The 13,343-nt window shown below is 34.7% G+C and overlaps 3 protein-coding genes across 10 annotated transcripts; 2 read left to right on the top strand and 1 right to left on the bottom strand.

Moving 5' to 3' along the window:
* The first annotated feature begins 3,308 nt into the window (after window positions 1–3,308).
* On the top strand, window positions 3,309–10,117 carry LOC104224113 (plant-specific TFIIB-related protein PTF2). Of its 8 annotated transcripts, XR_011402221.1 has the most exons (4): window positions 3,309–4,938; window positions 6,344–7,885; window positions 8,564–8,633; window positions 9,454–10,117. XR_011402221.1 is itself a non-coding variant. In XM_009775697.2 (2 exons), exon 1 carries the CDS (start codon window positions 3,386–3,388, stop codon window positions 4,925–4,927), a length of 1,542 nt encoding a protein of 513 aa, XP_009773999.1. In that variant the 5' UTR covers window positions 3,309–3,385; the 3' UTR covers window positions 4,928–4,938; window positions 6,344–10,117. The 8 variants fall into 8 exon arrangements, 3 of the variants coding, with proteins under 3 accessions (XP_009773999.1, XP_009773995.1, XP_009773998.1); XR_011402219.1 differs by having other exon boundaries at window positions 6,344–8,633; XR_011402220.1 differs by having other exon boundaries at window positions 8,564–10,117.
* On the bottom strand, window positions 9,564–9,971 carry LOC104224114 (uncharacterized protein At5g01610-like). The gene has a single exon (XM_009775698.2). It carries the CDS (start codon window positions 9,969–9,971, stop codon window positions 9,564–9,566), a length of 408 nt encoding a protein of 135 aa, XP_009774000.2.
* A 1,032-nt stretch (window positions 10,118–11,149) lies between the features above and the next one.
* LOC104224112 (pollen allergen Sal k 5.0101-like) lies at window positions 11,150–12,730 on the top strand. The gene is made up of 2 exons (XM_009775692.2): window positions 11,150–11,430; window positions 12,125–12,730. The coding sequence occupies exons 1-2, from the start codon at window positions 11,259–11,261 to the stop codon at window positions 12,472–12,474; spliced, it is 522 nt and encodes a 173-aa protein (XP_009773994.1). The 5' UTR covers window positions 11,150–11,258; the 3' UTR covers window positions 12,475–12,730.
* Window positions 12,731–13,343: the final 613 nt, after the last annotated feature.

Here is a 13,343-nt window from a genome sequence, read left to right on the forward strand (position 1 = left end):
GTCACTAATCAAAGTCAATACATCCACACCTTCCATATAACTCCTTTGATGATTAATAAAAATCTTAATTAATTACCAAAAAAAAACCTCTAATGCAGTTGAATGAAAATTGGTTCCTCACCATTTTACTTCTCAATTTAATGAACAGATTATGAAAAAAAATAAACTTGAAATATCATCAGAAAAAATGGTTTTTGAAATAAGAATTAGTGTCTCTTCGCATTTGGACAAGTAAGTTTGATAGCAATTCCACAAAGTCCTTCATCAACATCAATGTCTCTTTGCTTTAATAGAATCGCCCTCGAAAACAAGAAGTAATGTGTCCATTCTCACCCCCATCTAATTCCCCACGAATTCTTCACAATCAAATATTTAATATCATCTGTAATCGCCTCATAACTAACTGCAGTAACACCATAATCCAACTACAGATATAGTCGGAATTTTAAACTTATGCGTTCAGGATTTTAATCTTTTTAAATTATCAAATTCTAAATTTATAATTTATATATATAAAATAAATTTCTTAAGATAAATACAGATTCGGACCAAATTTACTCGATTAGGCCAAACTCATAACCATTTTTTGGAGAGCAAGAAAATTAGTAAACTTCCAATTGAATGTCAAAGCCATTTTTTGCAAACCAAACCTCTCAATTTTTTGATGGTAGTAGGTAATAAGACATTTATAGATCTCACATTATAATTTCCCAAAGGATATCCACCTCAAATGTGGTCAATTGGAAACAAATAATTCCTAGAAATTAAAAGTGTTATAGATGATAATGACAATCAGATTCGACTCTGAACTTAAAATTATATATTGTCATAAATTATTTCTCGCACCGAGTATTTATAACAAATCATACTAAGTTTATCATGGTTAAATAATAAATTAAGGTAAGAATATATACTCCCTTCGTTTCAAATTAGACGAGGTACTTTCCTTTTTATTGTGTTCCAAAATAAATGACACAATTCTAAATTTGGAAATAATTCAACTTTAAACTCTTCATTTTACCCAGAAGCTTTGATAGCCACACAAATGTTATGGTCCCACAAACTTTTAACCATTAAGTTTTTAAGACCACAAATTTTAAAAGTCTTCTTCTTTTTTCTTAAATTCAGTGCCGAGTCAAACTACCTCATCAAATTAAAACGGAAGGAGTATTAATTAACTATGATTTAGTGAAAATTACATTTGTGATGACCGTGTCATACATTTATTAGGTTGATATAACATATAGACACCCAGGGGCGGATGCAAGCTTACCGAAGTCGAATTTTTTTACTAAATATATGTATTATTACTGTATGGAAACAGATAAGTAGGAAGAAATGACACAATGAGTGTGTTTGGTATAGCGGAAAATATTTTCTTGGAAAACAAGTAGTAATCTTATTCCTTTTCCGGTGTTTGGTACGTAAATTAAGAAAAATGACTTCTCAAGAGTATTCATAAATAATTTAGAGATAATAAACATGAAGCCATAAACTTTCAAACCAACAACCTTCCGAACCCACAAATTTCATTAACTTCCGAACCGCTAAACTTTCAAAACCGCAAAATTTCGAGGGCGTAAACTTTATAATTTCTAAACCCGTAAACTTCCAAACTCATAATTTTGGAACTTGTAAATTTTTGAACCTTCGAACCGATAAATAAAAAAAAACTAAAACTGAAAAATATATTTAAAAAATATTTTTTGGGGGGGAGGGGGGATTGGGGTGGGTGATGCAGAAAAACAAAAAAAATAGAAATTTAAAATTATAAGAAAAATAAGTTAAATTTTTTTTTTCGCTGGGGTGGGGTGGGGTGGAGGGGTAGTAGGGTGGGTGGTAAGGGAAAAACTGAAATTTTAAAAAAAAGAGAGGCCTTTTTTGGAGAGGGGGTGGGGTGTTGGTGAGTGTGGGGAAGGTTGAGATGGAGTTTTGGAAAATATTTTCCCTTCTTTTGATAAGGAAAATATTTTTCTCCAATTGGAGGAAAATAAGTTCATAAGGAAAATATTTTCCAAAACATTTAAGTCAACTAAACATGGGAAAATTGAAAAATATTTTCCGGAAAATGTTTTCCTTCATACCAAACACACCCAATGTGACATAAATTTTGTCTTGGTTTGTTGGTTATGTGATTGATTTTGCTCTAAGTGGTCAAAGGTTCAAACCCCAACTAGTACATTTTTCTTTTACAAATATTTGAGAGAGCCTTTTGTGGTTAAAAATTGTGATGAAGTAGAATTGAACGCAACACATTTTTTAATTTAAGACTCAACAAAATTAATAAACTAAAGTTATTTCTTGTCTAAAAGTATGATAATCAAAGTTATATTCCAGTTCTTTTATAAATTTCGACACCGCTTATAAATATTTATGCGTATGCCCCGTAGACACCCGATATACTCATGTAAGTTTTTATATGTACCAACACAATCTCGTAATATTTTAAAAATTGCATAACTCAAAACATATAACTGCATGTTGAGGTGGATGTGCGGGCATACAAGGATGGATAAGATTAGGAATGAAGATATTCGAGAGAAGGTGGGTGTGGCCCCCATGGAGGACAAGATGCGGGAAGTAAGACTCAGATGGTTCGGGCACATTCAGAGGAGGAGCACTGATGCACCGGTGAGGAGGTGTGAGCGACTGGCTGTAGTGGGCACGCGGAGAGGTAGAGGAAGACCTAAGAAGTATTGGGGAGAGGTGATCAGACAGGACATGGCGCGACTTAGGATTACTGAGGACATGGCCCTTGATAGGGAATTATGGAGGTCGAGCATTAAGGTTGTAGGTTAGGGGAGAGTGTGAATATTTCTACAGCACAATAGAGTGAGACTATCCAGTTAGGAGTTAGACTAGGAATGTCATTGGTCGTCTATTGATGCAGGGCTTTACCTTCTAGTTGTACTATACCAGCCATCTATTTCGTATTTCGTATTTCATATTCTGTATTTCATATTTCATATCTCTTATATATTGTTGTTATTTTTATTACGCATTTTTATGGTACTAATATATCATCTCCTATTGCTTTTTTGAGCCGAGGGTCTCCTGGAAACAGCCTCTCTACCCTTCGGGGTAGAGGTAAGGTCTGCGTACATATTACCCTCCCCAGACCCCACTTGTGGGATTATACTGGGTCATTGTTGTTGTTGTCAGTAAAACAATGTTGCGCAACAAAGAGAAAAATAGAAGGCAAAAAAAAGAAAAAAAAGAAAAACAGAACACAAGAGTTTTGACGGCGTCGTTTCATAAAAGAGAAGACAAGGAATTCGTTTCTTATTTATCAAAAACCCTAGGTTACAACAAACGCTAAAGTCATCTTCTAAATTTCACGATTCAGCCCCAATTTTCCGTCCTCAAACAAAGCTAAATTATTCAGATGAGTAATAATTCTCGTCCCTGCAAAAATTGTCAGAAAAGGACTTTAACTCAAGATGAAGATTCAGGGAATCTCGTCTGCAAATCATGTGGAATATTGCAAGATTTCGATAATTACGACCCTCAAATTGGTGGAATAAGTGGTGCTGTTGGAACTTACATACGTCACGGATCTGCTGGTTCAGGTTCTGTTTATAATTATAAAGAATCTAAAATTTATCATGCCGAGAAATTAATTGAAGATTTAATGCTCCAATTAGAATTGTCCGATAAATCCAGTGATGTTAAAAGAACGGTGTTTCAAATTACTGAAGGTGAATATGGTCAAGGTAGATGGTTTGAAGTATGTATTGGTGCATGTGCTTATGTTTTAATGAGGAAAGATAGTAAGCCTTTGAGTATTGTTAAAGTTGCTGAGGTAGTGAAATGTGATATTTATGAATTAGGTCGAATGGTTTATAGGGTCGTCGATTTTCTTGATACAAAGTTACCTGAATTTGATATTGTTAATTCGTTCGAGCATTATATTAAAGAAGCCCCGACTTTTAGTGGAGTTGAGGAGGATATAAAAGGAAGGATGTTGAAACAGGGTGTGTTTTTGGTGCAATGTTTGGTTAAGTGGTACGTGACGACAGGGAGGAGACCGCTGCCCGTAGTGGCAGCGGTTTTGGTGTTTGTTGCGCAGTTGAATCAAGTTGACGTGACAATTGAGGATGTCGCGGAGGAGTTACAAGTGGTGGTTGTTACTTGTAAGTTGAGGTATAAGGAGCTTTTGGAAAGGCTTGTGAAGGTTGCTCGAGGTTTGCCTTGGGGTGAGGATGTTACGATTAAGAATATTATGAAGCACGCGCCGTTTGTTATTCAATACATGGAGTTGAAGTCAATGTCGAAGAATAGTGATAAAAGGAAGAGTTTTAAGGATGTTGGAGTTGATCTGGATTACATGATTGATGATTTTTTGAGCAACGAAAATGTTGTTGACATAAAAAGTGATTCGCAATATTTTCAGATGGACCCGAGTTTGAGTATTAAAAGTCCGAATGGATTCCAGATTTCCCAAGAGTGTTTGGCAATGATTTATACAAAGATTAAGAATCAAGTTTCTGTACTGGAATCTGCAAATAGCAGATATAGTAAAGAAAGGGAAATGAAGAGTACGTATGACTGGTGGCAGGGCGAATCGGAAATGAGCAAAAAGCTTTTAGTGAAGCAAATACTGGAGAAGGATGTGGGATTGAGTACTACGCCTCCTTCGTTTGATAGAGGTTGCTTGGCAAATGAAAGGAGAAAAGCAAAAATAAAGGCTGCAAAGTGTCGAATCCATAAGACAATGTATCCTTCGGATGCTGGTTCGATTGATAAGATTGAACAATGTCCCGTTGAACATGTAAGTGGTGGAAAGAAAAGGAGAAGGAAAATGAAAGTTGATGTTGATTGGGAAGATTTCATTATTGAAACCCTTCTCCTTCATCAGGTAGAAGAAAAGGAGATAGAGAAGGGGTATTATAAAGTGCTGTTGGACTTGCATGTTTTCAACCATTGAAGATATAACTGGTCAGTTTAGACCATAATTTTGATTTATGTAAACAATATTCACTGACAAAAAACTTGACCTTTTTTTTTTGGACTGATTCCGCGAGAGAATAGGAGGTATTTTTGTTAAACTTTTCGCTCTGTAAATTTGCATGAGTTCCATATTTTGATATAAAGAGGGGGAAGTATAGTAGTTGAATATAAATGAATAAATTTTGTTTCTTCTGTGTCTATCTTGATCTTCTGCTCTCTTAACTCCATCATGTCATCTATGCCATATATTTCTTTGTATTCTCTGTATATGTTCTGACTTTAATAACTCTGGCTTTTCCTTTCTTTTCTGGGAAGAGAAGTTCTGTTTCTCCCAGTAAACTATTCGGCATTTTGTATAAAGAAACATCTTGGCTTTTTAATGCTTCTACAAGATTAAGAGCTAAGACGGGTATGTTTGATTTACAAAAGGAAGCAAATGCTGAACAATTCATCACTATATGCTGAGTTTTTATTACCCCATCCTAGTTCGTGTATAGACAAGTGTCTTCCGACTAATTTGTGCGGCAAGTAAATGTGTTAATACTTGAATTATCTAAAGTTTGAGCTAGTTCTGATTGATGGTTGAAATCATCTTTCCTCTCGCGGATCCGGATATGGATACGGGTGCGGGGATTCGGCTAATAAAAAATAGAGCTATAAAAATGTTGTAAATTTTGAAAGATATTCTCTGAAAAACTTACATGAATATTGTAGAATTCAATCTTTCATTCTCCAAGATGGACATTATTCTTTCATTCTCCTAAATCTGTTTTATTTTTGATTTTGAGAAATCAAAATCTCAATTTTTCTCCCAAATTTGTCGATGGACTCCGGTCAAAGTGTCTAAAGTCAGTTGACCGAATTCGGGATGTATCCCGTCCCCGTCTCTTATCGGGACGGGGACGGCACCAAAATCGAAGAGTCCGTGCAACTTAGCTTCTGATAACCAAGAAATAAGTTTACTCCTGTTATTCTTTTTGTTAAGATTTTAAATTTAAAAAAAGCTTGATATAGTTGGAAATATGAAAACCAGGAAGGGTTTGAGGAGGAGGTAGTTTAAAATTTCATTATTAAGTGTATAGATTCTGAGTCATTTTCTTTTGTTTTCTTGTCACAACCTTGACATGAATAGCAACTTTGCTCAAATCATATTTAAAGTTACTTTTAAGCAAGTATATTTTCTTAAACAACCTCAATACATTTTCTTCTCTTGAATCATCTTGCTTGCTAATAGTCAATTAATTAAAAATATGAAAAAATTGAATACTCATTGTGTGTTTGAAATGAGTATCTGTTACATCAAAGCAATGCTACGTATTCTCCTTGCCTCAGAATATGTTATTTGTCATGTATATTTGCGCTGATTCATGGTCATCCTGATTAAATTCTCAAGGTATATCAAATTCGTATTGCTTTCCTGAAGCTGAGATGTAGAGCAAGGGATACCAGGCATCAGGATGATGCAATGTGTAAGGAATTACGATAAAGTAGTTCTAAACTGGAGGTACAGTTCCATGCATAACAGAGTCTGGTATCACGTAGAATTGAACTGTGACTCCACTCACATAAATCGTTGTGTATACTGGTTGTTTAACAACAGCTTTTAGCAGACCCGACTCGCTCTATGCTGAGGCATGACATCTTCATACCATGTAACCTTAGCAGCACGAGTTGACTCCTTCTCCATTATTCTAAACTGTGAATGTAAATACATCATCAGTCCAAGTCTTTGCTCTGATAATGAGCTTAGCTTGCCAGTTGTGATTTGGTGAATTCCTTCCGTAGTCCCGCAGTTGAACATGCCCAACAAGATGCTACTGTTTTTGAAAGAGTTACTTATGGAGTTAGAGAATACACACATTTAGTTAGATTTTGGTAAAGGTAAAGGTAGCTAAGTTAAATGACAGATTCTTTTCTTGCTTAAATACAGCATATCTGTCTTAAATTGCATTACTGTTCTGTTTCTCCTCCAACCAGTGTTAGAAAAACTACAGTAACATTTCTGTACTTGAATGATGTTGATGTTTATGAATTTTAATAAGGTGGGGCTCTATTTCCGTCATGACAAGCTTAAAACTCATTCGTTTGATCAGCAATTTTATCGATACCACGTTTATGAAGCTAGAGTCCCATCACAACAACAACAACAACAACGACCCAGTATAATCCCACAAGTGGGGTCTGGGGAGGGTAATATGTACGCAGACCTTACCCCTACCCCGAAGGGTAGAGAGGCTGTTTCCAGGAGACTCTCGGCTCAAAGAAAAAAAAAAGCAACAGGAGACGTTGTTGTTTTTGTTTTGTGAAAGAAAAACAGATTTTACATTCTCTTTTGTTTTGTTTTGTTTTTGCGTTTTCTAGTGTTAGCTTTGTCAACACACCCATAATAAGCCATGAGCATCGCTCATGCTTCTCAGAGATCAATGCTCTCATTCAAGATAGTAATGCAGCTAGAGAAGCCCGCATCAAGCGCGTTACAATGAAGATTCAAAGCCATTGTTTGGAAGGGATGGTAATATGTGTTTTATTCTTATTTAAAAAGTTGTGGATGATAAATCTCTTGATATCTTCAAAGTGACTGAGGTACTTATAGTTATAGACTCACTCACTTCCCGAAAGTACTTCCTAGGACCTGGTAGGGTATGAACTGTAGGTGTGCCTGTTGCACTATTAAGCTTCATATATATTAGTGGTTGCTTTTGTAATTTCTGTTGAGCTTGCTGTTTTCCACTATTTTGTTCCTGAATTTAGGTTTTATTGTATCTCAAAATGATTTGGTCTATTTTATTTGTCTGTGCAGCCATTCTCCTGCCTTATTCAGAGCAGTTTTTTCCATAAGCTTATGCCTCTACTAAATAGAAGCAACTATTTGGTCGTGAAAAAGATCTCTTATTATAACTGGTTGCTTCAAGCACCTGCAATAACCAGTGCATAGGTATTGATTTTCATACAAAATTTCTTAGTGTCAAAATCTGTTTAAAGCTCCCACTGCCATGAATTTGTATTTAGTCGATCCTTAATCAGTTGCTAGCTCTGAACTATCCTTCCACTTGCCAGTATGTCTTAACCTGAGTATCAGCAAGATAAGTATCTCACAGTCAACAGGTTATCAAAAAAAAGAAGAAAAAAGAAAAGTATCGCGTAGTCAACATGTCCTCAGGGCTTTGGTCTAGTGGTATGAGCGCATCATATGATGTGTGGGTTAGGCGCATATCATGGTTTCCAACCCTGCCGTAGATAGCTTGGTATTTAAGTGGAGAAGGATAGAGGGGCGAGTTCATTGTCCACCGAGTTTTGAACCGTGTGCCACTAGCTCCCGGTGATTTCTCAATTATTCAAAAAAAAAAAAAAGGTATCACACTTTCAACATACAGTCATGTCCTTCAAATTTTTGAGTTTTGTCATAGGATTTGGAAGCATGTATAATAATAGATTTTTGTTATCGAGTTGCAATTATCCATTTTAATCTTCATTTTTATTATCAATAGAAGGTTCACCTAAGGGTTCGGAGCCTGGGTGGAAATCGGAAGAAAAAAGAGAGTACATTCTTGTTATTCCTAAGTTTCTGGAGTAATATCTTATGTATTCTCTCATCTTTCATTGTTCATTTCAGGAGAGATTGATTTGTTCCATACACTGTTGCATATAATATGCTGATTTTTAAGCCTCTGTGCTGCCAATAGGTTGGTTTTGAGACCCTGTATTTTTATTTCTCTCGAGTCTCATTATAATTTTTCTAGATAAGCAAGTCAAAGACAGTTTTGGTTCTAGTGTTTCACTTTTCATTTGAAGTTCTCTTGCTGATTGATAATTTTTTCCGCTGAGTTGGTGACAGTTGACACTTACTTTCCGCTGAGTTGGTAACTAGTACCTATTTGTTTCCGTAATTTGCTTTATTATATTTAAAATGGGCGGCATTTGCTAGAATAAGACAGTTCCTGTGGAGATAATGATAAAGTAAGTGTTTTCTTACCGATCACTTTTCTATAGGCTATAGCATGAGATATTTTGGTTTCTTGATTTCTATAAGATGAGAGATCATTATCAAAAAGACTTTTCTAGGATAACAGATTTTTGTTTCTTGTTTTAATTCTTAGCTCTAGTATGATTGCTTATGTTGATTTAATCCTTAGCTGTAGTATGATTACTTCTATTATCAAGTGTTTGAAGCATCTGCAATGATCAACACCAATTATTTTTTAGCTTTAGGTATTCAGTAGCACGACATTAATTTGAAAATTGTTTGTCAACAGCAGGATGCATGACGAGAATGAACGATAAGAATATCTCTTCCTCCTTTTAGCGTGCTTACCTTATGTTGAAATAATTCGTTACCTTCATTTATATGTAAAATTCATCTTTCACTTTGCGTAACTTTATGTGATTTTCAGCTCAAAGACTGGACAGAAATGAATGTTGCATGGTAACACAGAATGTATCTTTCGCCATTCCTTTCATGAAAAAGCATCTATTAATATATTTTTATTTGGTTTCAACGTGCAGTTGACCAACAAACAGGTTCAGGCATAGGAAGAAAGCAAACATTACAGAAATACATTTAAATCTTAAGATATGCCAGGTTGTTGGTGGATCAGAAGATGGGCTTTCTCCCCTTACTGTCCAGCGGCAAAAGCCTCAACTGGGAAAGTTTTCGTGATGCCAGCGAGACTCTTGAAGTGAATCTTGCCAGTAGAAGGATCCACTGTGATATCACCGACGGGAGGCCATAGCATCAGCTCCTTAGCCTTGACTCCCTTGAGTTTCTTGATTCTCTTCTTCTCGACGTATCCTGTTATTTCGGTACCATAACTCACCAGTTTACTTATCATCTTGTAGTTATGCTCAACTTTTTTCTGCTGCAGGATCCACATGTAGCCGGTTGTCTTAACGAATCCGACTTCGATTACTTCGGCTAAAGGGAGAAGTCCTGCTGGAAGTTCATATTCTTCAAGAAGGGAAAGAGCCATTTTCAAACCTTCCTCATGACCCTTCTTGACAATTGCTCCTTCCTTTTCTGCCATGGATTTCCTCACTTCTAATTTCTTTTGGAATTGCTTTTCTTGCTGTGTTTGGTTATCTGTTTGAGGGAAAACTCAATTTATAAAATGGTGATTGTATGTAAGAGACAAAACTTAATGGAGAAATCAAAGATATGAACATTGTATTAGCCACCAAAGCTGCTGATTTTACTTTATACCAGTTTTCATTTTTGTGAGTGTCCTTATTGCCTGTTTATTTTCTTGACAGAAGTTGCATTGTTTATTTGTTCCAAGAAAAGATGCCAATTCCATTTCAATTGTCTATAGGTTTATGACACACTTGAACCATGAAAATTAAGGGTCCCTTGGATTATAAAAGTACACCCAACTTAAATATTAATGTCATGTACCATTCTAGTTTGTAATAGCAATATTACAAAAAACATTATATGCAATCACATCTTCGATTTATATCTGATAATTAATATAATGACTTCTTAAAAGACGATGGTCTTTCATTAAACATTAAAAATTGGGGTTAATTTTAGTAGCTGAAGCAACTAAGCTCAATTGGAAGTTTTTTATTAGGTCACCTTTACATGTTATGTATCATGTCTTACTTTCAAAATTACAAATCTCACCTTTGAAGGAAGCTTTCTATAAATATCTTTTGGGTGACACGATGTATAGAACTTAAACTCACTGTGATTTGCCAGTTAAGATATCTAATACCCCCATTGCATTTGACCTAAATAAAGTTTGAACGACTTGGGTCATGACTCGCAAGTCAATCTTGACCAATCCGTCCATTTGACACCTATTGACCTTTTAAACAACTTACAGCATGGAAAAAAAATAAAGGAGTACGCGCATAAAATTTTTAGTGACCCTTAATTGTGCTATTGTTCCAAAAAAATTATTTTTCTTGTTGAGTTATTTGGAAAACAAATTGAGCGTTTGAGCTAAAGTTTAGTGAGATTCCACTAACATACCCTTGATTTTTCTATAGATGAGGAAAAAAGGAGAAAGAGACAGTAGATGAGTGAAAATAGGAGGAACTTTTATTAATTTTCCATTAAACAAAAGAAAAAAAAGAATTAATTTTATCAATTAAGTAAAAATTAAAAAAATTGGTAACCACAGAAAGACCAAAAGAACATGATAACCTCACAATAAGAACTGAAAATGCAAAATATAAACCATCCTCCCAATAACAAATTTCATCACTTTCCTCTAAATAAAAAAACAGAAACTCTCCTTGTAGATTTTATTAACATTTATCATTTGCAATCTACCATCAAGAAAGAAGAAAACAAAGAAGAAATAAAAATGACAAAATCAGGTGCAATTATTCTAATTTCCAGTGTTGTTTGTTTGTTTTCCCTTATTGGGATAACTCAGGCTCAGGCTCAGGCTCAGGCTCAGTTCCATGTGGAAGGAAAAGTTTATTGTGATTTTTGCCGTGCTCTATTCGAAAACAGGCTCAGCAAACCCATGGCAGGTATATTTTATTTTCTTTCTTCGATTTTATATGTTAATATTTTTTTTAACAGTTATAAAAATGAAAATAATAAAGTCCAAGAGAATGATGTTTAATTCTTCATTCTTATTTTTTTTGTGCAACTTAGATATTTTTTAATGTTGAGCTTATTTATTATACATCTAAAAAAAAAAAAAAAAATCGAACCAGGAGAAAGAGCAGTAATGAAGGCAATAATAAATACATAAATTACGTATCGCCAATACGGTAGAGATTATTAACCAATCATCCGATATAAAGAGGATTTTCAGTGCTGATTATTGCAAGCATGATAAAATCTTGATTTATTTAATCGCCAGGGCTCCCAAGCACAACAGTTTTATATGATTAAATATCAAAATTATATAATATATTGAGTAAATTACAATTTGGTGATCATCTAATATCGTGTTTTGAGCTTGATGTAATAATATATAGATCTAATTAATCCTCAAATGTCTTAAGGGTTCACCTTTTCCATTGTAATTTGGTCAGTACGTGTATTTCGTACGGACTATAGATATATATGTGAAATATTACTAACATTCCAAAAAATATTGAATTCTAAACTCATAATTTCAAAAGTGTAATGTTTAATATATTAAGAACTTAAAAGATAGAATCCATGAAGAATAAATCTTGGATCTGGTATAAGTATTTACGTGCATGCATGCAGGTGCGGAGGTGCGGTTGCAATGCAGAAACAACACAGACGACAGTGTCACCCTGACGGTCGAGGGCCAAACCGACAAGAACGGCGTCTACAGCCTCCTCGTGGAACGCGACCACGAGGACGAAATCTGCGAGATGATACTAATGAAGAGTAGCATGGAAGATTGTTCTGAGATCCCAAATGAAGGCCATGCAAAAGAATCTGCAAGAATTACTATCACAAGCAACAATGGCATGGCTGAGACGACTCGTCACGCTAACCCTTTATTTTTCGTGAAGAAACAAGCTGCTCCTGAGTGTGCTGAAGTTTTTAAAGAACTTGAATTGTTGCCTGAAGAAATTGATCAAGCTTAATTTTACTGATTAATTAACAATTTCCCCATGTTAATTAATTTTTTTTTATGTAATTGTTAGTATTACATAAATTATTTCTTCTAGGACTTGCATATATGCGAGTTCTAAGAGAAGATTTTAGTATACGTTGTTTTAGTGTCAATTTGGATTCGGAGTTATATGCCTGACATTGTAGATTGAGAGCTTTAATTTGTAGAGATCTCAATTTATGTAATACAAAAGCAAACGAAATAATAAAAATTTGTATGTTAAATTCCTTCTTAAATGTTGTAATATTAGAATTTTTACACAAAATACATTTGACTGGTTTATGTTCTACTGCATCATTCATTTTGAATGATATAATTATTTCTACTACATCTTAAGCTTGCGATCCACATGAGTATATTGTTGTTTACCCGTAAAACGGTACAATTAAATTTATATGTGGTTTATAGACAAGTGAATTAATTTGATCCTGAAATAATAGATAAATTAGACGAAAATGTAATACTTATAGTCTTGAGACAAAGATAAAATAGCAGAAACAGTAATTTCAAGAGCAAGACTTCCGGACACAACAACAATGATATCAATAAACAAGAGGATAAAATTATATTGAGCTTTGAATAGAGTGTAGTGTATGTTTGCCAGAAAAGCCGTATCCTTTACAATGATAATAGAGCTTACTATTTATAGCTGCACCTAGGGAACAAGTTCCTAGAATCAAGCCCTTCTTTAATGTCAATTATGAGGGTCATTGAAGAACGTATAACGTTAGGCAATGAATGTTATATTCCTTGTAAAGGACCGTGTAATTAATGCTATAGAATACCCAGATTTTCCACCATCGGGATCATAATGGCGCCTAACTCTTGAATACTAGGCAA

The sequence above is a fragment of the Nicotiana sylvestris genome, chromosome 9 (assembly GCF_000393655.2).
Source record: "Nicotiana sylvestris chromosome 9, ASM39365v2, whole genome shotgun sequence".
Taxonomy (NCBI): Eukaryota; Viridiplantae; Streptophyta; class Magnoliopsida; order Solanales; family Solanaceae; genus Nicotiana; species Nicotiana sylvestris.